This window comes from Quercus suber, unplaced genomic scaffold (genome assembly GCF_002906115.3).
Source record: "Quercus suber isolate HL8 unplaced genomic scaffold, Cork oak 2.0 scaffold_67, whole genome shotgun sequence".
Classification (NCBI taxonomy): Eukaryota; Viridiplantae; Streptophyta; class Magnoliopsida; order Fagales; family Fagaceae; genus Quercus; species Quercus suber.
Genome location: NW_027069532.1, coordinates 92,779 through 116,722, shown reverse-complemented (window position 1 = coordinate 116,722; position 23,944 = coordinate 92,779). Strand labels below are relative to the sequence as shown.

The 23,944-nt window shown below is 37.9% G+C and overlaps 3 protein-coding genes across 11 annotated transcripts in view; 2 read left to right on the top strand and 1 right to left on the bottom strand.

Moving 5' to 3' along the window:
- LOC112040652 (phosphoserine aminotransferase 2, chloroplastic-like) overlaps positions 1 to 23,895 on the top strand; it is a 42,480-nt gene extending 18,585 nt beyond the window's left edge. For 5 of the 8 annotated variants that reach the window (XM_065772954.1, XM_065772958.1, XM_065772956.1 and 2 more), the window contains 2 exons: positions 19,133 to 19,566; positions 19,657 to 23,895. In XM_065772954.1, coding sequence (XP_065629026.1) covers positions 21,999 to 23,057 — 1,059 coding nt within the window. In that variant the 5' untranslated portion in view covers positions 19,133 to 19,566; positions 19,657 to 21,998 and the 3' untranslated portion in view covers positions 23,058 to 23,895. Of the gene's footprint in view, positions 1 to 12,528; positions 12,863 to 16,066; positions 16,526 to 17,415; positions 17,720 to 19,132; positions 19,567 to 19,656 lie in introns of those variants that run through there. The other 3 variants (XR_010628771.1, XM_065772960.1, XM_065772961.1) reach the window with 3 other exon arrangements.
- The window catches only part of LOC112040637 (protein GRIP), a 48,723-nt gene that overhangs the window by 4,545 nt on the left and 20,234 nt on the right, over positions 1 to 23,944 (bottom strand). The window contains exons 2-9 of one of the 2 annotated variants that reach the window (XM_065772952.1): positions 5,974 to 6,480; positions 5,484 to 5,599; positions 4,292 to 4,461; positions 3,884 to 3,977; positions 3,300 to 3,386; positions 2,286 to 2,411; positions 835 to 943; positions 674 to 753 (exon numbers count right to left, since the gene is read on the bottom strand). The exons of the other annotated variant lie outside the window; for it this stretch is intronic. Of the exons in view, the coding sequence (XP_065629024.1) occupies positions 674 to 753; positions 835 to 943; positions 2,286 to 2,411; positions 3,300 to 3,386; positions 3,884 to 3,977; positions 4,292 to 4,461; positions 5,484 to 5,599; positions 5,974 to 6,442 (1,251 nt within the window). The 5' untranslated portion in view covers positions 6,443 to 6,480. The remainder of the gene's footprint in view (positions 1 to 673; positions 754 to 834; positions 944 to 2,285; positions 2,412 to 3,299; positions 3,387 to 3,883; positions 3,978 to 4,291; positions 4,462 to 5,483; positions 5,600 to 5,973; positions 6,481 to 23,944) is intronic. 2 annotated transcript variants of the gene reach the window in all.
- On the top strand, positions 8,634 to 12,344 carry LOC112040638 (putative disease resistance RPP13-like protein 1). The gene is made up of 5 exons (XM_065772953.1): positions 8,634 to 10,536; positions 10,662 to 10,754; positions 11,566 to 11,810; positions 11,932 to 12,091; positions 12,179 to 12,344. Exons 1-2 carry the CDS (start codon positions 8,637 to 8,639, stop codon positions 10,712 to 10,714), a joined length of 1,953 nt encoding a protein of 650 aa, XP_065629025.1. The 5' UTR covers positions 8,634 to 8,636; the 3' UTR covers positions 10,715 to 10,754; positions 11,566 to 11,810; positions 11,932 to 12,091; positions 12,179 to 12,344.

The window sequence follows — 23,944 nt, the reverse complement described above, 5'->3', positions numbered from 1 at the left end:
AGATGAGATCCAGAAATCCAAAGTTTCTGTCAGTATATTTGTCCAAAAAATGTACATTGCCAACTCTGAACAAGAATAGAAGTAAAAAATGCCACTTATCAAAAGGTAGAGGGTTGTGTGTATCACTATTTCAAGGCTCCAGTAAAAGAGACTAGTTTCTTTAAATTTTTTAAACCAACGGTAGTAACAAGTGCTTTCAGCCAGATAATGGAAGTTGGATATGCAAGGAACTGTAGCACCAATATATAAATGGTGTAGAGCCATACTCCCAATGCATCAATACTTATTCTACTTTTGTTAAAGTACAATATCAATGAGACATACAACTATTGTCCTCTGGAGCCAGTGCTTATGATACAGGAATACTTTCCAGCAGTTGGCAGGCCAGAGCATACCCCAAAATCTGCATTGCATATGCAAATTTCAGGGAACTGCGACTCAATGGCCAAGAGAAAGAGAACATGCCTTTTAAGATTAAAATAATTGGGCCCTCATCAGTCATCAAAGACATATAAAGGTAAAATGAAAAACATTTTGAACAATAAAGATGTAAAACATATAGTTATTCATTTTCTTACCTGCAGGATTGGAGCTATTTTTCATCCTCTCTCTCTCACACACACATTAAGAATGAGTTCAGAAATCATGGAGGGAAATAAGAATAAATTGATACCTCCTTTTTGGCAGCCACTAATTCTGCATCTTTAATATTTAGGATCTGGGCTTGTGCAGACACATCAGATTCCAGCTGACCTGCCCAATAAGAAAAGCATGAACATTCACTTCACATATATGAGTAATCTGATAAAAGGAAAATAAGGGATGCAAATATACTTCTCATTTTTGCAACTTCAATTTCAGCACGTGTGCAATTACTCTCAGCAAGTTCCAGTTTAGTCTTAAGTGCCTGGGAGGCAGCTTCCCAGCTCTCCTTTTCTTTGTCCTGAATAACAATAAATGCCATATGAGCGTAGAAAAGAAATACATATGCATGTCTCTAGCTATATAAACGAGATATTCATAACAACTTCACAAAGTTTTGTCCTGAAATAAATTGCCATGTAGTATGTAAATCCTTTCTTCTGATTCTTTTCATTTTAATGGAAGCCCACCCCATTCTAAAGAAGCACATAGGGAAACCCAGAACTTGTGTTCAGCTAATAAATACTCCCTCCATCCTGTATTATTGGTCCTGTTGAGTAAATCCAACTTCTCAACTTTTGAAAGGAACAAAATTTAATCATTTTCTTTCAAAAGATACAAGTTTTCAAAATTACCCTCTTTATATAAACCTCAATATTGGAGGCTGTTTGGTAGCAATTCTAAAGAATTTATTTAAAAGTAAACCCTTTTTTTTTTTTTGGATGTTTTTAAAACAAAAATGTGTTTGGAAAATTTTATTATTATTAAATTTTTTTTTGAGATAAGCAAAACCAAAAAAACTTGTTTGGTAAAAAACCCTCTAAAAAAAATTTATTGGTGCACAACCAATAATAATCCAATACAAGAGCAACCATCCATGGTGAAGCATAACCCCACAAACCAGCAACACCTCCTCAAAGTCGCCATCATAATCCACCCATAAGAACCACCATCCACAGTGGTACACAACCCCCCAATCCCACAAAAACCAATTGGCAACCCCCAAAATCCCACCTCCATCAAGGTCCAGATAGCAAAAACCCCAATCGGACACCATAATAACAAAAATAAGACTTTGTCGAACACCAGGGCAAGGCTTGTTGGGCATCGACAACTGGAGCCAACTATACTGTGCCGCCATTGAGAACACCAGAAAGCCGCCTCATGGAAACCACTGAACCAAATCGGCAACTATAACTAGACTGAGTTCATCTCAAGACAAATTGCACACATCCATCAGCAAAGCCAGTACGCATGGCCATCACCGAAGCCATACCTAATTCTCTTCTACACAGCCATTATCATCCAAGGGACAGTGGCTAAAGAAGGAGATGGAGAGAGAGAGAGAGAGAAAGGAAGAGGGAGACCTAAAATTAACCATAAAAGCCACCTCCCCTTTTATAAAACAAAAACCTAATCCTGAAAACATCTAAAAGGCGTTGTCTAAAAACCCATATACACCAACAAACTTCAATATTGTGTTCATTAACATTTCAAAAATCAAAGAAGACATTTTTGGGCATCCCAAAAAGAAAAAGAGACCAACAACATGGGCGGAAGGAATAATAATATTCACATCACAAAGACCATTAATATCATTTGAAGAAGATAAATTTTACTCATTCTGAATGTTTGATTCATACATGCCCACATTTCAGTTGAGCAAGCTCTCCCTTTACACTTTCCACAGAAGCTCTAAACCGCGCTGTCTCACCAGTTGAAGCTGCATCCATCTCTGCAATCTTAGACTCTTTCTCTGCAATTAGCACCTGGTAATATGTCTTCAACACTTAGTCCAACTCATCATGTGAAATTTTTTAAGAAATCCAACAGCACTAAGCTATAAAAATATGCTATTGAGTAAAAGAAATTACAATTTAAAACAAGCAATGCCCTATACTATTTCCGTTTTGTTGATACCCTTACACATGCATGCACGCAAGCGCGCACACAACCAAAAAATAAAATGTCATCCTAATTAGAAGAGTGTCATATTAGGAGCATTCAGTCAGCTCATAGCTTTATTTACGGCGATGTTGTTTGACTGGTCTTGTTCTTGGGGATTCACTTCTACTAATTCCGTATTGTTGTTCTTAGATTCCCTTCTTATTTGTACACAGTTTTCTTTCTTTTGTGCTTTTGTATATATTTTTTAGCTACTTCATTCTTGTTGCATGAAGTAGCCTTTATGAATAAAATTTTTATTACCTATCAAAAAACATTTGACTCATATCTCTAGCAGTTTAGCAAGACGTTCATGGAGTTAAAAAACTACAACCTCGCCCCTATCTTATTGTTATAGGGAAGAAGGGGCCATTTGAGCTAGAGTGCATTGGCAGAACAAGAAAATAATTCACTACACTGCCGCTTCTCTTTTACTCAACACAAGTCAATAATAGAATGAACCTCATTTGAATAACTCCTTCCTGTAGTGAAGAAATAGTTTCAGTAGCTTTGCTTCTATCAGATAGTGCATCAGCAAGTTGAGCTTCCAAACTCTCCAAATTTTAAAGAAAAACAGAGGATGGTTCTGAAGCTAGGGCACAAAATGTTGCATGGAGCAGTAAAGAAAAAAAAAATTCTCAATTTTTGAATTTTTTTTTGGGATAAGTAACAATAAAAGCTCTTAATGTTTAGCCATCTGAATGCAAATTTACCTTCTGATGTTTAGCAGAGAGCTCAGCTATTGAAGCTTGCCTTTTTTCATCTGCAGCTTGTAACAATCCCCGCACGTCTTCCAACATCTAAAATATAAGCAAGTTAAGACTCACTATCAATACTCTTCATACAAGCAACAATTAAGACAGCAAAGGCATATCAATGCTAGAAAATTTTCAACATGGAAGAGCGAAACAATAATATATCAAATCAAGTCAAAGAGATACAAAAGCCGGTCAAAACAGTTTGTTATGTATGGTGATTCAATTGTCATTAACAGAAGTTTCTTGTAAAGTCACCAAGAATTGTACGCTTGGTCAAAATATATTGATGCAATAAAATTAAATCTTAATACTGAGGCAGTATATTTTATAAAGCACTTGAACATCTGTAGCATAAAATTGAGGTTATACCCTCAGAAGATCCATTATTTGGCCAAAACAAGAACAGTAACCAAGGTATACAAGCATAACATCCACAAACAGGGTTGGTATATCCACATGCATGAACAAGCAGGGGATTCTATAAGCATCAAAGCCAAGTTTTGAAAGCCAAAAGCCAGCCTTGTTAAAGATCTGCATACTTGCTCCTTCTCCATTAGTGACTGTTGCAAGGCCTCAAGAGTGCTTTCTTTTGGTTCCAATGAACGCCGCAATTCCTCAATGGTGTCTCGGAGTCTAGATTTCAATCATGAGAGGAATGAAAACAGGACTGTAAATATAAATTCTCAAATTTTGATACTGCTTTATGGAACTGCGGAAAGACTTGAGCTTATGGTACAAAACTTCAATTAATTTCCATTTACAAGACACTGTTTTTTTTTTTTGGAAGGAGTGGGGGTGGTTAATGGAAAAACAGATCTATGATGCAAAAAAAACAAATGATGCTATTGTTTCTCCTATCAAATATATCACCCACACATGTACCCAACCCACCTGCAAAAATATACAAACATGCACAAGTTTCTCAACTTAATACATAGGGATTTTACTTATTGTTTATACTCCTCAATTGTTGTCTCTCTGCATCCATTGCTTTTAATGCATCATTTGCTTGTTGCCGTGTCCGCTCTAGCTCTTGTTGCAATGCTGACTGTTGCGATGATGCTCGCTCAGCTGTTTCACTCACTTCACGAAACCAGACCTCAAGATCATCTTTTTCCTGGAATTGACAATCTCCAAATAACACTTGTCACTTAATTTCGGGCAAAATATGATTATTTTTTTTACTACTTTAAATAAAAGAAGAGGAATATAGTATTCAATGTAGTGTGTGTGTGTGTGTGTATATTCTTTTAGTTTTTCTCTAAGTTCTTTGTTCATTTTTTTCAAGGGAGGCAACTTAGTGACAATTATCAGTTTCAGCTCAAATGCATTATTATAAAATCATCCATACATGTCACTCCAAAAATGGCCATGACAAACATAAATAAATGCATGAACTCTAAATCCTCTATATCCGTTTACAATGGGTCTATCTGTTTTAATAAAATATTAACCACAAAACTATTCCAGGAAAAATAAAATTCCATAACAGAGAGAGATACTTACACAAACCTAAATTTTTCACTGGCTACATCAAGGTAAGTAAAACCTCAATAAATTTCAACGGAAGATTTTTTTTCTAGTAATATTTCCTGTCAAAGCATATGGTTTTTTTACTTCTTTAAATTTTAAGTCTACAACAGGACCTTTGACTATATAAAAGTGCCCGTCAAGGTTCTGTGAACCAGCATTTTACCAAATCAGGAGACACAAAGTGCACTGCCCATTAAAAAGGACAGGCACAAAAGCTGACACGCTCTAACAATAGCACCATTTCTATGGAAACTTTTAGAACTCACATAGGATATTTAATACAGACACCACAATAATATAATTATCTGAAAATATCACAGGAGAGTCGGTCCCCAAAAAGATGCAGTTTTAAGGGCAAAGTCATATTAGAGGGCATTATTTCAAGGATGTGCTTTACTAAAGGCCTCTCAAAGATAATGTGTCTGAATATGGAAACCAGTCACAAGCATACCAAATATGGGAAAAGCGGAGAAAATCAAAGAACTGGCTTAGAAGCTTAACATTTGACAATTAATGTGCGTCAGAACAAGTTCATCCTAAAACATGGCAAGATGAACGGTATCATGAAGTTGCAAACCAAGGCAGAAAGGCCAAAAGGCAATTTACCTTTTGAACATCTCGTATCCGTTGTTTTGCTCGTTTGTGAAGCCTGCTAAATTTTGAGTCAAGTTCGGAGTACTTCTCTTCACGGTCTTTTATTTCTTGATCCAACTTCTGTTGAGCTATGTAATGAAATGATGCTATGCGTTCAGACTAAGATAAAAGGTTCTATAAAGATGACTCTGTGACTTTGGTGAAAGATGAAACTACAAATTTTCTCTTTCGAAATGCCCACCAAAAAAAAAAAAAAAAACAGTCCTCAGCCTCCACTCTACAGCTATAAATTTTTTCTTTTACGATGCAGAACTGGTTTCAAAGATATAATGTAGAGATTCTGTTTTATAAATTGATTTCTTAAAAATAAATAAATAGAGGGTGAATTTGTAGTATTAAAAAAAAATGTAAATATATATATCTGCTCCACAGTTTGCCAACTTATATACTTAAACAAATCTTATAACACAGATGAAAGAGTTCGAACAGATAAAAATCTGACCTTCAGCAAGCTTTGCAGAGAGCTCTTGGGCTTTTGCATCTGCCTCTGAGTATGCCACTGTAAGATGCTTCAAAGCCTCCTCTGCTGCATTCCTAGTCTGTTTTTCCTCCAAAAGTTCTCTCTTCAAAGATTCTATCCTTTGACGAACATCTTCAGATTCCCCACCTTCGGTCTCATTTGCCTTTGTCTGTTGATTAGACACAATACATTCTGATCGACTATTTTTCAAATCCTCAAATTGGGACTTCAAGAATTCATTCTGAAACTTCAGCTCGGTAACCATTTGAACGAACTGATCATGAGTATCATCCGAACTTGGGTTGACATCATCAGGCAACCCATTTTCCACGGCAATATTTCCATTGCTCACGTAATTTGTGTCGGGCAACTGTTTCTCAGATTTTAAATCATCAGAAGCATGACTTTCCAATTCCAGCACTCCAGCGGTATCACCTCCTTCCGCTTCCATCTATGCACTATTCAGTTTCACTCTTCTGTCCACATCACCTGCAACATAAACACAACTTATGAAAAGGAGCTAAACATTACGTAATCAAATATTATTGAAAAAAAAGACAACTCATTGTACATAGAGGAATCATTTACAGAAGTGCTCGGAAAAAAGTACTACTTTTTATCAAATACCCGAACGACTTTATTTATTTATGACCCTACTTCTCATGAAACAATGTAGTGTTACAAAAAGAATATAAGATGTACTGAGATTACACTTGCGGCAAACAATCAACATCATTGCAGAGCATATTAAAGTTAACAGGTGTTGATTTGGAAGTGAGAATAGGAGTGCCGGTGTCCCTAGCATTATTTCTTGGAGATTTGCTTAGTGGGCCCATCTTAACCCAATTGCAGTTGTTCGGCATTCATCACCAGTAGTGGGTTTTAGTAATGGGGCTTAGGGCTATTTTTGTGAACTGTATTGTGAGCCCAAATTGAATTAACTTGCACATGGGCTAATTTTAATGGATTTTGGGTTGATTTTGTTATTAGTTTTTTTTTTTAAAATTTTTTTTGAGGAACTTGTGATTAGTATTTTGATAGACCATAGGCGGGCCCATAGCTGTCCAAAGACCGCCCTCATTAGTCTCTTTGCTCTTTACTCTTTAACATCACAATTATCATTCTCTTGTTTCCAAATACTGAGACTGAGAGTGAAAGCTCGCTGACTTATCACAGCATCAAACCAAAGATGGCGGAGAGTGTCATTATTAGTGCTGTGCTAGGCAAGCTAATTCCAGTTGCTACTGAGCAGATCAGCATTGCTTGGGGGTTCGAGGAGCTGCTGAAAGAACTTCAAGACTCATTGACCACGATTCAAGCTGTGCTGGCTGATGCGGAGAGAAGGCAAGTGAGAGAAGAGTTCGTGAGGCTTTGGATGCGGAGGCTTAAAGACGTTGCTTATGATGTTGATGATGTGCTGGACGAGTTTGCTTATGAGATTCTCCGACGAAAGGTTGAGATCCGAAACCAAATGATGAGAAAGGTATTCTTCTTCTTTTCATTTTCAAATCCTATTGCATTCCGAATCAACATGGCCAACAAAATTAGGACTATGCTCAAATCTTTGGAAAAGATTAGTAATAAAGCAAAAGAATTTGAATTTGCTAGCGCGGGATCAATAAATGCAATTCCTGAGTTCATTCCAAACCGAGAGACTGACTCCTCTCTTGAGGATGCAGAGATTGTAGGAATGGGAGATCATGTCTCAAAAATAGTGGACTTGATGCTTAATGCAACCAATGAACAACTGTCGGTCATTCCCATAGTGGGAAAGACAACTTTGGCAAAACTAGTGTATAATCATGAGCTAGTACAGAGGAATTTTGATAAAACAATATGGATATGTGTCTCCAATGATTTTGATGATAAGAAGATTTTGGGAGAGATTCTTGAATCCCTTACCAAGAACTCATGTACGTTGCAAAAGAAGGATGCAATACTTAAATGCCTAAGAGAAGAGTTGCAAGAAAAAAGATATCTTCTCATTCTTGATGATGTATGGAATGAAGATCGTGTGAAATGGGATACTTTAAGGAGTTGTTTGTTAGGAATTAATTCATCTGCAGGAAACAATATTATTGTAACAACTCGTAGTGATACTGTGGCGAAGATCATGAAGACAATTCATCAGCATCACTTGGAAAAGCTCTCAGACGATGAATGTTGGTCCATAATCAAGAAAAGAGTATCTACAAATGAAAGAATTCCACTAAGTCAAGATCAGGAGGATATTGGAAGGGAGATTGCTAAAAGATGTCAAGGGATTCCATTAGTTGCAAGGGTTTTAGGAGGGACAATGTCTAATAAGATTGAGGAAAGGGAATGGTTGGCAATTCAAAACAGTGAGGTTTGGAGTTCCTTGCATGGTGAAAATGAAATCTTATCAATACTAAAAGTAAGCTTCAATCATCTTTCACCATCTCTAAAATGTTGTTTTACATATTGTGCAATATTTCCTAAAGATTATGAAATGGGAAAGGAGGAACTAATTCAACATTGGATGGCTGAAGGGTTCCTTCAACCATCTCAAGGAAATTCTTCTAAGATGGAAGACATTGGTAACGACTATTTTGATATTTTGTTGGCAAATTCCTTATTCCAAGATAAAAAAAAGGGATGATTTTGGTGATATATTAAGTTGTAAGATGCATGATCTTGTACATGATCTTGCCCTCTCAATTTCAAAATGGGAAACCTTGCATTTAGGGAGCAATGTGGGGGGTGACATTGACAAGTCTCATATTCGACGTTTATCTCTTATGTCTAATGACTTGGCAACACCAACAATCCCACTATCTAGAGATGGCATGGGCAGATTGCGCACAGTTTTTTGTACTTGTGCTAATCTTGGAGACAAGTTATTGGACTTAAAATTTGTACGTGGTCTGACATTATCTAAGATGGGTATAGGAAAGTTTAAAAAGTTGCTCAAGTCAATTTGTGAGTTTAGACATTTAAGGCTTCTTCATGTCCAACAGACCTACATCAGTGCATTACCCAATTCTATTACCAAGCTCTACAACTTACAAACTCTAGTAATTGAGTGTCCATATCTATGCAAGCTTCCAAAAAATCTAAGAAATTTGACTAACTTGAGACATATTAATATTGGGCATTTGAGGATAAAACAAATGCCAATCAATATGGGGCAGTTGACTTGCCTTCAAACATTGCCTTACTTTTTCATTGGTCAGGAAACTGGTCGTCGAATTGAAGAACTAGGATGCTTAAGCCAGCTCAGAGGAGGATTAAATATTTTCAATTTGGAGCATGTGAGAGATAAAGAAGAAGCTAAAACTGCAAATTTAGTGGGAAAGACGAGATTACACAAGCTGGAATTCCATTGGAGTCATGGAAGAGCAGGCAACAACAATGATGTGAACGTATTGGAAGGCCTTCAACCTCACCCACGTTTGAAAAGCTTAAAGATAGAAAATTTTAAGGGTGAGAAGTTCCCCTTATGGATATTAGCGGGTGATAACAGTGGTGGTGGTTTGTTTCTTTTTAACCATCTGTTGGAAATCCGTTTAGTATATTGTAATAAATGCAAAAAAATTCCTACACTTGGGCATTTACCATGTCTCAAGTTGCTTCAAATAGAGGGAATGGATAATGTGACATGTATAGGAACAGAATTTTATAACAGTTATAGTGGTGTGGGATCAAGTACCGGTAGAGATGGCAGTGGTAGAAATGCGTTGTTCCCAGCTTTGGAAAGGCTTGATTTGCAGCGTATGCCCAATCTAGTGAAATGGAAGGACACGTTGGACCCAACAACAACGGGAATGGTGTTTCCTCGCCTTGAGGAGTTAACCATTAAAGCATGTAGAAAACTGATAAGTGCTCCATGTCATTTTCCGTCTCTTAAGAAATTAGATATTCAGAACACTTGCAGTACGACATTCAAAAACATTATCAGCAAGCTTACCACACTTACGTCCCTTGAGATTTCTAATATTTCAGAACTTGCTTGTCTGCCAGAGCATTTATGGCAAAATAATACTATGAGTCTAATGTCTTTGAAGATAGGGAGTTGTGATGATTTGGTGTATTTTCCAAGTCTACAAGGTGTGGCACCCTTTCTTCGAACTCTAGCGATATCATGTGGTGTTGAAGTTTTTCCGTCTGGGCTGCAATCCTGTACATCTCTTTCGGAATTGAGGATATCGGAATGTCCTAATCTGAAATCAATTCCAGATCTACGAGAATTGCATTCTCTTAACGACTTACGAATTTTCCGTTGCCGAAAGGTGAGGCATCTACCAGATGGCTTAGACTGCCTCACCCGCTTGAAGCAATTGTGGATTGGTGGGTTTTGCGAGGAGCTGGATGTTTCCACGATTCTCTGTTCCATCCCACACTTGCAGACATCCCTTGAAATACTAGGTTTGTATGGGTGCGATGAACTCAATACTCCTCCGGACGAAATTCTACGCTTCACTGGCATCGTACAACTGTCAATAATTGGATGTAAATCAATTGGAACTTTTTCTCATTGGATTCAGAGTCGAATACCTAATCTTCAATTTGTGGATTTACATGACTGTAAGTTTACTCATACCTTATTACATCCTCTTTTATTCTCTTCTCAACAAACTCACTTCTGATTTAAATCAACCTAACCTAAGATTATATTCCATTTCATTTCCCCAAATTTGTTTGACGTGTAGGCACTGGCGGTAGCTTGGCATATTATTCTTCCGCTAGAGGAATAATCGATTAAATAATCCACTCTCAGCTAATGGAAGTTCATTATAGAGCAGGTTAATTTTCCCAAATCTATCTTCCCTCTCACTTTGACAATATTTTTTTTTTCTTCAAAAACAAACACACATTCGCGGGGAGAGAGTTGGGTTTTAAAACGGAGGCACACTACAAACTCCACTCAAATACTATGATAAATTTTAAGGGAGGATCATCTATTTCTTAACAAAACAAGAAAAAAAAATTTAGCTATAGTTTTTTTATAAAATTATTTTGCCATGATTAGTATTGGTACTGGGTTTGGCTAATATTTTGTGATTCGATTATACCAATCATTCATTGGCATACATTAAGCTTTTTCCCATTGAAAATCCAACTAATTAAATGGAGAATTTGAGATTTTATTTATTTATTAAAACTACAGAGAGAATTTGAGATTTTAAGAGGCATATAAACTGTAGGACGTTTTCAAGTCAATGGAAGAAACTACTTTTCTTTTGCTTGATTTTAGAGTGATACTTGCACTATATTTCTTCACATTGGGTTCAAATTTTGAAATACTTGTTTGGCTTTATACCCTTCCATATTGTGGAAATTTGATTTGAAATTTACACAAACAAAAAAAATTCACCATATTTTCTGAATATTAATATCTGGCCACATACAATTTATAATGGTGAACACATGAAACTTTTGTGTTTGCCTGGTTTTTTGTTGTTGCATTGTTTCTCATACTAGATAGTTATTCAGATTCATCATTGATCATTGCATAGTATTATGCTTCGTACATATTTGAAATATCTCTTTAGCATTTCTAGAGTTAAAAGTAATTTTATCTGTTATTAATGGTGCTAATATCTGCCCAATTAGAGAAAGGAAGGCTTGATTCAAGACCTACATACAGTACTTACGATTCCAAAATGCTGATGCAATGCTCACCATATAATGGAAACTACGGATATATTATTTCTCTAGTTGTCCCCATTGAAAGGAAGGATGTACCAAGGGAAAAGAGCCCAAGTGGCCCCAGATTTTCCACATTTAATAAAAATAGAAAGTTATGTCATCCAACTGATAGCATCTTGAAGATTATGTAATATCATAGAAATCCACTGGTAAGTCAATCCGAAACAAACTTCCTATACTTTCCTTGTTTGATTATTTGAATTAATGGGTCCATCATAAGTTTGAAGTCATGAACGAGAAATTGTTCCTTACGATTAATTTAATTGACAGATTTTTATCCAAGCAATCAGTAGTAAGAAAGAAACTTCAGTTGGTTGGCTTGGTTTCCATGCTCTTAGCATGCAAGTATGACGAGGTTTCAGTTTCTCTAGTTGGGGATTTGATTCTTATATCAGATAAAGTGTAAACAAGGAAGGAGGTTCTGGAAATGGTACTTTTCTTTGGTTGTGATTATGCCAACGCTATAAGATATATCTTATAATAATTTATTGACCTCCTGCTCTTCATAAATCTGCAGGCATTCAAGGAGGCACAAAAAGTACTCAAAACCAAGCCTCTTATTTGGTCTGGGAATCTGAAAAACACACAAAGATTCCATCTTTTCATGATTTGGAGCAAAACCCAGATGCCAAATTCTTGCATATTTGTGCCAATGAAAACATTCATGGTGTGGAATACAAGGACTACCCAAGTCCTAAAAATGGTATCTTGGTAGCTGATATGTCTTCAAATTTCTATTCCAAGCCAGTGGATGTGTCTAAGTTTGGTTTCATATATGCTGGAGCCCAGAAGAATGTGGGGCCATCTGGAGTCACCGTTGTGATCATCAAGAAAGATCTGATTGGGAATGATGGAATTTACATGTATTGTTTGGTGTTTGAAGATTTGTTGGATCAAGGAGGTTTGGTTGAGGTGGAGAAGAAGAACAAGAAGAAACCTGAGATTCTATACAGTGCTTACGTTGGGAGCAATCAATTAATAGGTGCCCTGTGGAGAAGTCTGTGAGGTCGTCGATGAATGTGCCTTTCACTTTGCAAAATTCAGGGTTGGAGGCTGAGTTTATTAAGGGTGCAGCTAAGGAGAATATGGTTGAACTCAGGCAGCATAAGTCAATTGGGGGTATGCGTGCGTCTATATACAATGCTATGCCATTGGCTGCAGTTGAGAAATTGGTTGCTTTCATGAAGGATTTCCAGGCAAGGTATGCTTGATTTATATTAAAGATTTATTTTTCTTTTTTGGTGATTTTGTAGCATGTTTGTAATTGAAGGTGGGTGGGTGGTGCTAGCTAGTAGTTTTGATTGTATTGCAAGAATGATGAATGATAGTATTGGTTTTGATGTCCAGCAAGAGAAGTTTATTATAGTGGTTTAGGCGTTTTTAGATGATTCTGTCATGCAATTTGCAAAATCATAAGTGTATGACAGTTATGATTTGGTGATTGCCAAATTGGTTATATGGAAATCTAGTTTTCAAGTTTTGATGTTCAATTCAATAAAGAAAGATCCTGTTCTTCATAGCTCCATCCTTGTTTTTGTTAGCATTTCAAGAATGTAAATGATCTCATTGTTCGTTCACATGCAAGAAGTTTCTTGCAACAACCTCTTGAAACAAATTCTGCTTCTTTAAAAAAAAAAAAAAAAACAACAACTACAACAACAACATTTATAGCTGTAGAGTGGAGGCTGAGGATTGGGTTTTTTTTTCTTTTTTTTTTTTTTTTTGGTGGGCATTTCGAAAGAGAAAATTTGTAGTTTCATCTTTACAGTCATCTTTGGAGGATTGAAGGCTCAAAATGATGCATCTTCTGGGTAGGATGTACAAAAAGAATTGGATGAGCCCAAATTATGATATGAAAGATTGAAGGTACCTTGTATCTTGTTGTTTTTGGGCTTGGATTAATTGTCAGTATATTTATATTGTTGTTCTTGTGTTAACTGGATACATAACTTGTAGGAAGATCATTCTAGGTTTCATGATCTTGCAGATCGAGTGATCGAGGAGAAGGACAAAGAAATCTCTAAACTTCTTGATGGCAATAAGGATCTTCATCAGTCTTTGAAATCAAAGCCACCTGTCCGTTTCCTTCTTTTGTCTTCTTAAATATTTGTTAAATTTCACCTGATACTTAACACTTTCCCAGGACTTAGATTTAAATATTCTAGTACTTGGCCTGACTATGATTAATAATCTCAGGTTGATCACAATGGAAATCACTACACAGGTATAAAGTCGTTCCTGTTACCACTTGTCAGCACCTGTATTAGTTAAATTTAAGTTGAAAGCTTTTCTTAATCTATAAAAGATCAAACCCTTGGGGTAGTTGGTGAGGTCTTAACATATCCTTTTTCTCTAACTGGAATTATCAGCTATGCAAAAGCAGGATGCACGGAATTTAAGCACTTCTGTAGTAGAACAATAGATTCTGGTATAAACATTTCTCTCAAAAAATCCGTTCTCATTTAAACTGTACTTTGCTGAGTCTCCCAATGCATATTATGACAGTTTAGCGGGTAGCCAATTATATCATTGAGCTACAAGTTTCAACCAGCTCTGATGGAAAAATTTAAGTGCCTGATTAAGTGAGCTTTGTTCATAAAAACCCACACAAACTAGAAATATTTATTTTGGCACCAGTTTGTATTTCTAATCATATGTTCTTTGATTTTTCCCCCAAAACTTTATTGCTTGTACCTAGGCTTTATATATCTTGATGAACTTTTGTATTCATTTGTTAATTTAAGTTTTTGTGGATAATGTTCAAGTAGTCGATGTTTATGCTTTTGAATAATGATCAGTATCACAATAGCCTTTATTTTCATAAAAATTGTACCAGTATAGCTTTTTTTTTTTTTTTTTTAAAGTGTTTTCCATGTGCCTCAAAAAACCCAAGTACTACTCATATTATAAGTCTTTGTGTGCAATTTTGCCTTCTTTCTTATTTATTCCGAAGTAGGGGATAATGAGTGTAGGAAGCCATGTTGAAGGCTGGGCTTCGCAACATGGAAAGAATGCAAAAGAGGGAAGGGTAGATATGGCGTATTTGAAATTTTTTTCTTAAAGCTTCTTGAAACAAGTATCTCTACTGAAGATTAGCTGTTGATGAAATGGAAGTACAGGACTATTACATATCTATGAATATATGTAGGGAAGTTTTTTTTTTTATATAAAAAAAGTGTTTTCCATGTGTCTCAAAACCAAGTACCACTCATATTTTAAGTCTTTGTGTGCAATTTTGCCTTCTTTCTTCTTTATTCAGAAGTGGGGGAAGGGGAGCAGAGCTTCTCATTAGTTTATAATAGAAATTTGAACATAATGAGTGTAGGAAGCTATGCTGAAGGCTGAGCTTCTCTACATAGAGAGAATGCAGAAGAGGGAAAGGTAGATATGACGTATTTGAAAATTTTTATCTTAAAGCTTCTTGAACAGGTATCTCTACTGAAGATTAGTTGTTGATGAAATGGAAGTGCAGGATTATTACATGTCTATGAATATATGTAGGGAAGTATTTTTAAAAAAAGTGTTTTCCATATGCCTCAAAACCAAGTACTACTCATATTACAAGTCCTTTTGTGCAATTTTTCCTTCTTTCTTCTTTATTTGGAAGTGAGGGGAGGGGAGCAGAGCTTCTCATTAGTTTATAATAGAAATTTGAACATAATGAGTGCAGGAAGCGATGCTGAAGTCTAAGCTTCACAACATGGAAAGAGTGCAAAAGAGGGAAAGGGTAGATATGACATATTTGAAAAATGTTATCTTAAAACTTCTTGAAACAGGTATCTCTACTGAAGATTAGCTATTATAATCACAAAAGTAAATTTTGAATTTTATTCCCTTTTGCTGAAGAAGTATGTATTTTGGTAATGCCAGAAAACGTGGTAGTTTAATTAAAATGATTTTTGCCACAACGGGTGAAGTGGAGGCTCTACTACCCGTGATTGGCATGCTGCTTCAATTTAGTCCTGAAGAGGTAAAATTCTCAGTTTGTATTAGATGCTCTGTTTTTATTGGGTATTCTGATTTAAGACATGGTCTCTATTTTATTCTGCATAATGAAATAAGTCATGGTAAGCTGCCCCTTAACATTGAATGCCTGGCTAGCAGGCAAAGATGGTAGCCTAGGGCCAAACTTGTCAGTCCACTATGTTTCCTTGGGAGAAAACTTGCATAAAACTTCAGAAGTGCATTTAGATAAGATGTGCAAGTACCTATTCATTGACCTTTTGGATGTCATGTATGTCTTTTTTGACATGGTTTCAAGTGATGATGCTGCATTGCAGCTCGGTACATTATGCTAGAATGTGTTCAAGCATATATTAGAAACTGCTCTCTCAAAAGTGGCAATGAGGTTCAGTACAGCATCTTCAACCATCTGCTAATTACTGCATGTTGCATGCAAATGCAGATTCACAAGTGTCAACAAGTTTGGTTTCATATATGCTGGAGCCCAGAAGAATGTGGGGCCATCTGGAGTCACCATTGTGATCATCAAGAAATATCTGATTGGGAATGATGGGATTTACATGTGTGGTTTGGCGTTTGAGGATTTGTTGGATCAAGGAGGGTTGGTTGAGGTGGAGAAGAAGAACAAGAAGAAAGCTGAGATTCTATACAATGCTTACGATGGGAGCGATGGGTTCTATAGGTGCCCTGTGGAGAAGTCTGTGAGGTCATTGATGAATGTGCCTTTCACTTTGGAGAAGTCAGGGTTGGAGATTGAGTTTATTAAGGGAGCAGCTAAGGAGAATATGGTTCAGCTCAAGCAGCATAAGTCAGTTGGGGGTACGCGTGCTTCTATATACAATGCTAAGCCATTGACTGGGGTTGAGAAATCAGTTGCTTTCATGAAGGATTTCCAGGCAAGGTATGCTTGATTTATATTAAAGACTGAAGCACCCTTTTCTTTTTCTTTTTTGGTGTTCTTGTAACATGTTTGTTATTGAAGTTGTGTGGATGGTGCTAGCTGGTAGTTTTGATTGTATTGCAAGAATGATGAATGATAGTATTGATGTTGATGTCTAGCATGAGAAGTTTATTATAGTGATTAGGCTTTTTTAGATGATTCTATCATGCAATTTGCAAATTCGTAAGTTCATGAGAGTTATGATTTGGTGATTGCCAAATTGGTTATATGGATATCTAGCTTTCACATTTTGGTGTTCAATTAAATAAGGAAAGATCCTGTTCTTCATAGCTCCATCCTTATTTTTGTTAGCATTTCAAGAATGTGAATGATCTCATTGTTCGTTCACACGCAAGAAGTTTCTTGCAACAACCTCTTTTGGCATTTCTGCCACTTCTTTGGTCTTCAATGACTCAGTTGTCTCTATATGCCAGAATCAAAGCGTTATACTTGTTTTGTATCAAAATTTCAGATTTTTAATTTTGTCAATTGAGATATCAAATTTTATGAATTGTTTCAATTTGAAGCATATGTTCATCACTATTATTTTTTTTTTTGATAAGTTACACAAGAACTTAAAAAAGAGTGTTTAAGGCAATAAGAGTGTTTACATCAGTGTAGCTATTTTAATATTTCAACAAACATATAGCTAAGGACTCAAAAAAATCACGCATTAGTCTCAATTTTTTATCCCACAATTTTAACATGGGAATGTACCCTCGCTAGACCTAGCGATGCTTTTTTCACTCGCTCGACAAAAAAAATCAAACCACATTTATTTTTCTCTTTCTTTCTTTCTCTCTCTCTCTCTCTTCACTCACTCTCTGCCTCTCTCTCTCGGCTCAATGTAGTTTTGGAGCTCTTGAGTTTGCGCAAATTTTAGCAAGAGGAGGTGGTTGATCTCACCAGTGCAGAGAAGGAGATTTTTGGACAGCAGAGATTGACCCATAGACTCGTATGATGCCTTTTTCTCTCTCTCTCTCTCCCCCAAATTTTATTGATTTTAGCAACGAGGAGATGGTCTGCGGCTTGTGGCTTGTGGGTTTGTGTCTATGGGTGTTTGTTTGGTGGGCTGCAGACAAGTGGTGTGGGTGTGCCGTAGAGACTTAGAAAGAAGAGATGGGTTATCGTTGTTTGGGGATATGAAGGAAACAGGTATGTTTGGAGGAGTTTGTTGTAAGTGGTGGACTTGCATCTTTTAATTTTTCTTTTTTGATGACTGATTATTGGCTTTGTGTGGTATATTTTATAATCTCTGTAATCCTTGTTGGTATTTTTCAATTTTGAGAGTTGTTGGAGGCTCTTTTGGTAACTGAATTTCTGGGTTTTGGTTGGAAATTCTTGCTTGCTTTGTGAAGTTTTCGAATTTTGAGTTATTGGGTAGTTTTAATTGATGGGTTTATCAATTCTGAATTTTGAGTTGTTGGGTTGTTTTAATTGATGAGTTTATTAGTTCTGAATTTGAGTTGTTGGGTAGCTTTGTGAAGTTCTGAATTTTGATTTGTTGGGTAGCTTTGTGAAGTTTCTGAACCAACAACAACATTCTAGCCTTTATCCAACACTTAAAAATCAAATATCTTTGCTTGTAAATAGGAATATACTTGAGAAGAAGCCCCTTTTTGGAGCCACTACAGATTTGTATATCTAGATTCTAGAATTAATTATCAGAAGAACCTTGTTAGCCAACAGCTATACAGGAGCTTCCCTATGCCATCTCCCTTCGTTCCTAACAGAGGGTTAGATAATAAAGTCTGTTAGGTGTCGAATTGAATTAGAAATTTGGTGGGTGTTGGATCAATAAATGAAGCTTTTCCATTTCGAGTAACAGACCTGGGATTGAATCCAATGTACACTAAGAAATCTTGAAAAGTAAGATGGGTGTGTGGGTTTCTATGTTTGTAGAGGTGTTGGTGAATTGGTTCTAAACCTCATCCAGTACTCACCAATTATAAGCATTACTAGTTGCAACCTGGAAATAAATCATACTACATTACCCATTAACTTCAATTGGGTTTGTGAGTTTGTATGTTTGTGCTTTTATTTTCTCTTTTTTGATGACTAGGTTTAAGATGAACTCAGCTTTAATGTTTGATTGTTTTTCAAAAAATAAAAAGGTATCAAGATTGCACACAAAGATCATAAAAGTTGAGAGAAAAATCTGTATGTGCATTATATTGAATTAATTTAGTTACAAGAGGCTCTGTCCTTATAGATGAGAATCAGAGGTAAGAAAGAGAAAGAATGACATGTAGTAACTATATCCACTAATCTAGTAACTAACTTCATCTAACCTTTATACATGTCTTTTAGTGTCATTACAAGAGAACAACCTGCAGTTTAGACAGAATGTCTTCTTTTTCATTCTGCAGTAACTTCAATTCTAAAGCAGCTTCAATTGTTGATTTGTTTAAACTTCTTTAGTTAAACTTCAACAAAAGGCTTTAATGTTTGGTTGTATTTATGTCCTCTACTAATTTGCCTATCCTTGTGATCCTTTTGCTGCTGTATGTAAAGTTGATTTGCCTAACTTCTTATCATATTGCTGCTTTTTATGTTATTGTTATTAAGGAATGGATTCGCAAATGCGTGGTGATTGTAACTTCACACAGCTCTTAGAAGAGGGGTCTATCATGAAAATTGAATTTATGATGGACTCTCCACAAGATGAAGTGCATACCCAATAGTCTCCACATGAAGTTCAAATTGAATCCATTACTAAGAAGACACAATGGGGTGGTAATTTTGGTCTAGAAGAAGACTGTCTCATTGTGTCTGCATGGCTCAATACTTCATTAGATGCAGTGCAAGGGAATGAACAAAAAAACAAAACATATTGGAATAGAGTTTGGGAGTACTTCAATAAAAAGACATTTACATCTGCTCTTAATGCAAACTCTCCAATGAATCGTTGGTCAACAATTCAACTCCAAACTAATAAGTTTGTTGGGATCTTAGCATCAATTGAGATGGCTAATCCAAGTGGTGTGAATGAGCAAAACAAGGTAAAAAATTGTTGCTCAAAGTAGTGTCAATGCATTAATGCACCATTATTGTCTATTCACTAATCCAATTTTTATTTGTCAATTTTTCAGATTATTAAGGCAAAGGAGGCATATCTAAAGGTCCAAGCTGTTCTATTCAAATTTGATCATTGTTGGAATATCTTGAGGCATCAACCAAAATGGTTGGAACTTGTAGCAAAGCCTCAGAAGCCTCAAACGATAAGAAGATCAACTGCAACATCTTCTCCTTCTACTCTGGAATCAATACATCTAGGGGAAGATGAGGTCTCCCATGCTACCTTTGTAGACTTGGAGAGACCACCTGGTAGGAAGGCTGAATAGAACAATTAAATAAATGAAAAAGTAATGATAGTTTGATTTTGAATCTTGAAGGGATACTGAATGACATGGCAGAAAAGAAGAGCAAAAAATATGATGAGAAAAATGATGTTCATGAGAGGGCATATTCACAAACTCAAGAACTCATAGAGATTAAGAAAATGAAGCATCAAGAACTGGTGGAGATAAAGAAAATGGAGGTTGAAGAGTTGATTCGTGTTAAGAGAGAGAAGCTTCAATTAGAACGAATGATGAAAGAATTGGAAATTACCATGATGGATACTACAAACTTGGATCCAGAGCAGCAACAATGCATTAGCCAACTTTGCCAAGAACTCATTCAACGTCAAGAGGAGTAATTGGGGAATATTGTTGCAATGTAGCACACTAGTCATATAACCTTTTTGTGCAAGGATTTTGTTGTTAAGGTGTGTCTAAACTTTTCAGATTTTGTTGTAGAGGAGCATGTGCACCATTTGGTCCATCCAGATTTTTGTAATCTCTCATATCCGAGAACACGCATTTATCCGAGGACAGCTTAAAAAAGTTTTATTCTTATCAAATGAGTAGTATGAAAGAAACGAGTAGATATTATATACAGCGGCATAACACACGTCCGACGACACCAAAGTTCGAGGTCAAAGTAACCTTCATGTTAGCGGAAAGACTCCGCCAAGTTGTATCTGAACTGGAAATTGGATATAGCTTAAGGAGGCGTCGGGGAAGGTAGCAAATATCTTCTAAAGGCTATCACCTCCACATTAAATGCTTTCCAGCTAGCACTCTGGCTGCATTAATGTGGAGGTGATACCTAAACAGTAACTAAGCAGCTTTATGACCACTAAGCTGAAAGTTCCGGTAGGTACTGGATGGGACAGAAAGGAGCTCCCAGGATAAGAACTACACGTGTACGATGGAAACAGGGGGAAAACGAAGTATATAACATAGGAACGAAGAAAAGAAAGGGGACTTTTGGAACAAAGAAAGAAAAAGGAAGAAAAAAGAAAGAGAGAGAGACCAACTAAAAGAAAGCCGAGGACAGTTTTCCTCAACGAGCGAACCGAAAGTATTCCTTATTACTTGATGAGTAGAACCTTTCCTGAAAAACAGTACTAGTTCTTGGACCCATACTCTATAAATTTATTGTTTGGGCTTATTGGGCTAAAAACCCATCACTCAGGGTCAATCCAAATTGAGTCCCTACAATTGGCGCCGTCTGTGGGAAGAACTTGATCTGTTGAGAAGGAAGGGCAGGTGTGATACTCACGATGGAAGATGGAGTACCGCAGCAACCGTTGGCGGGCCCGCAACAGGCAGATGCTAATCAACACCAAGCAGAGTCTAGGGGCTCTCAGCATGGCAATCCGTTGGTAGACCACGAACAAGGGGAGGGTCATGAGGGAAGTACCCGTACAACCCATACAGATAGAAGCTGCTCCCGGGGGAAAGGCCATGTTTCCCCTGTAAAGAGTGGAGGAAATTTGCAGCATAAGATCAACAAGTTGAAGAGGGAGTTGCGATATGAACGACGAAGGCGCAAGACTCATAACGCTAAGCACTCTTCTGAGGAGTCGGATGACACCAGTTACAGGCAGAGGTCGAGAACTCCCCCCAGTGAGTCTTTTTCGTGCCAAGAAGAGCACCACCGTAGGCGAAGAAGTAAAAGTCCGACTCGCCAGGGTCAGGGGAATGATGCCTTGAACAAGGCTTTGAATCAGGTCTCTAAGTCGCCTTTCACACAACATATTGAAGACGCTAGTCTCCCTCGGCGATTCCACCAACCTGTGTTCACCATTTATAATGGTCGAACAGACCCAGTGGAACATGTTAGCCACTATAGCCAGAGAATGGCTATTCATGCCAGGGACGAAGCCTTGATGTGTAAGGTTTTCCCGTCTAGCCTGGGCCCGGTGGCAATGAGATGGTTTAATGGCTTGAGAACTAACACTATTGACTCTTTTGAGAAGCTCACTCAGGCCTTTGGCGCTCGCTTTATTACCTGTAGAAGGGTCGTTCAACCCTTGGGGTCGCTATTGTCCATGTCTATGTGAGAGGGGGAAACCCTAAAAGCCTACTCAGACAGATACTGGGAAATGTTCAACGAGGTGGATGGGGCTCACGATGACGTGGCTATGAATACTTTTAAGGAAGGTCTTCCAACTGAGCACGGTTTGAGGAAGTCTCTGACTGGCAAGCCTGTTACTAGTGTACGTCAGCTTATGGATCGGATAGATAAATATAGGAGAGTAGAGGAAGATCAGATGCAAGGCAGAGGGAAGTTTAAAGCGGTAACTCAAGAGAGGAGGGATTTCAGGCCGGACCGGTACAACAACAACCTACCTAGGAGGGACTTCGGAGGGCAGTCGGGGCCTGCCAACTCCCAGGTGGTTAGTGCCGTGTTCCGAGAACCAGTACAGCGAGTTTTGGAGAAGATAAAGAACGAGCCGTTCTTTAGGTGGCCCAACAAGATGGCGGGGGATCCTGCGAAGCGTAATCGGAATCTTTACTGCCAATACCATCAGGACCATGGACATATCACCGAAGATTGTAACAATCTGTGGGATCACTTAGAGCAATTAGTGCAGGAGGGAAAGTTGACCCAACTTCTGTATCAATCCGGCGGCCGAGGAGGCCACGCAGGCTCGGCGTTTCAGGGAGACGCCTCTAAGGGACCTCCTTTGGGTACGATAAACGTCATATTCGCTGCCCCGGGGAGGACTGGGTCTTGCCCTTCCAGGGTAATGTCTGTATCTCAGTGCTCGGAGGAGGACTCCAACTCAAGGCCGAAGAGGGCCAGACCGGGCGCCTCGTTGGTGTTAGGCTTCTCAGAAGAGGATAAGAGAGGAACCATACAACCGCATGATGATGCTTTGGTGGTTACAATTAGGATCGGAGGGTACGACGTTAAGAGAGTGATGGTTGATGACGGAAGTGCCGCCGAAGTAATGTACCCTGATTTATTCAAGGGGCTGAATTTGAAACTCGAAGACTTGACAACATATAGTTCCCCGCTAGTGGGCTTCGAAGGCAAATCGGTCACCCCGTTGGGGATGGTTAGATTACCCGTGCAGAATGGGTCAAATATGGTGGAGGTAGATTTTATTGTGATGGATGCCTTTTCTCCGTATACAGCGATTTTGGGAAGACCATGATTGCATGCCTTGGGGGCTGTTTCTTCCACTCTTCATTAGAAACTGAAGTATCCCTCGGGGGGCGAGGTTTCAGAGATTTTGGGAAACCAGAATATGGCTAGGCAGTGTATGATAATGGCCAGGCAGTGTATGATAATGGCCATTCAACATCGGCTAGAGACAAGTACTTCGGCTGTAGCCGAGAGTGATTTATAGCAATCAAGGGTTCAGGGAGCCCAGTTTGGTGCGTCCCCAGAGGATATGAGGTGTGAAGATTTGGAAAGGGTGAACGTTGGTGATGATCCAGAGAAGTATTTTCAGGTTGGGGCTCAGTTGCCCCTATTAGAGAAAGAGCAGTTGATTGAGGTTCTTAGAAAGAACGTTGATGTGTTTGCATGGAGTGCTTATGAGGCCCCAGGGGTGGATCCGGATTTCATCTGTCATCATCTTAATGTCAACCCCTCGTGTATTCCAAAGAAACAACCACCTCGGCGTCCGTCCAAGGTACATGTCGAGGCCATTAAAGATGAGGTGACCAAGTTGAAGCAGGCTGGGGCAATCAAGGAGGTATTTTATCCTCAGTGGCTAGCCAATACAGTCGTAGTGAAAAAGAAAAGTGGAAAGTGGCGTGTGTGTGTTGATTTTACAGATCTTAACAGAGCGTGCCCAAAAGATCCTTTTCCTATGCCCCGTATAGATCAGTTGGTGGATGCTACAGTGGGTCATCCTCGGATGAGTTTTTTGGACGCCTTTCAAGGCTACCACCAGATCCCACTCGCGTTGGACGACCAGGAGAAGACTGCTTTTCTCACTCCCACTGGAAATTACCATTATAAGGTAATGCCCTTTGGTTTGAAGAACGCGGGGTCTACCTACCAGAGAATGATGACGAAAATGTTTGAGCAGCA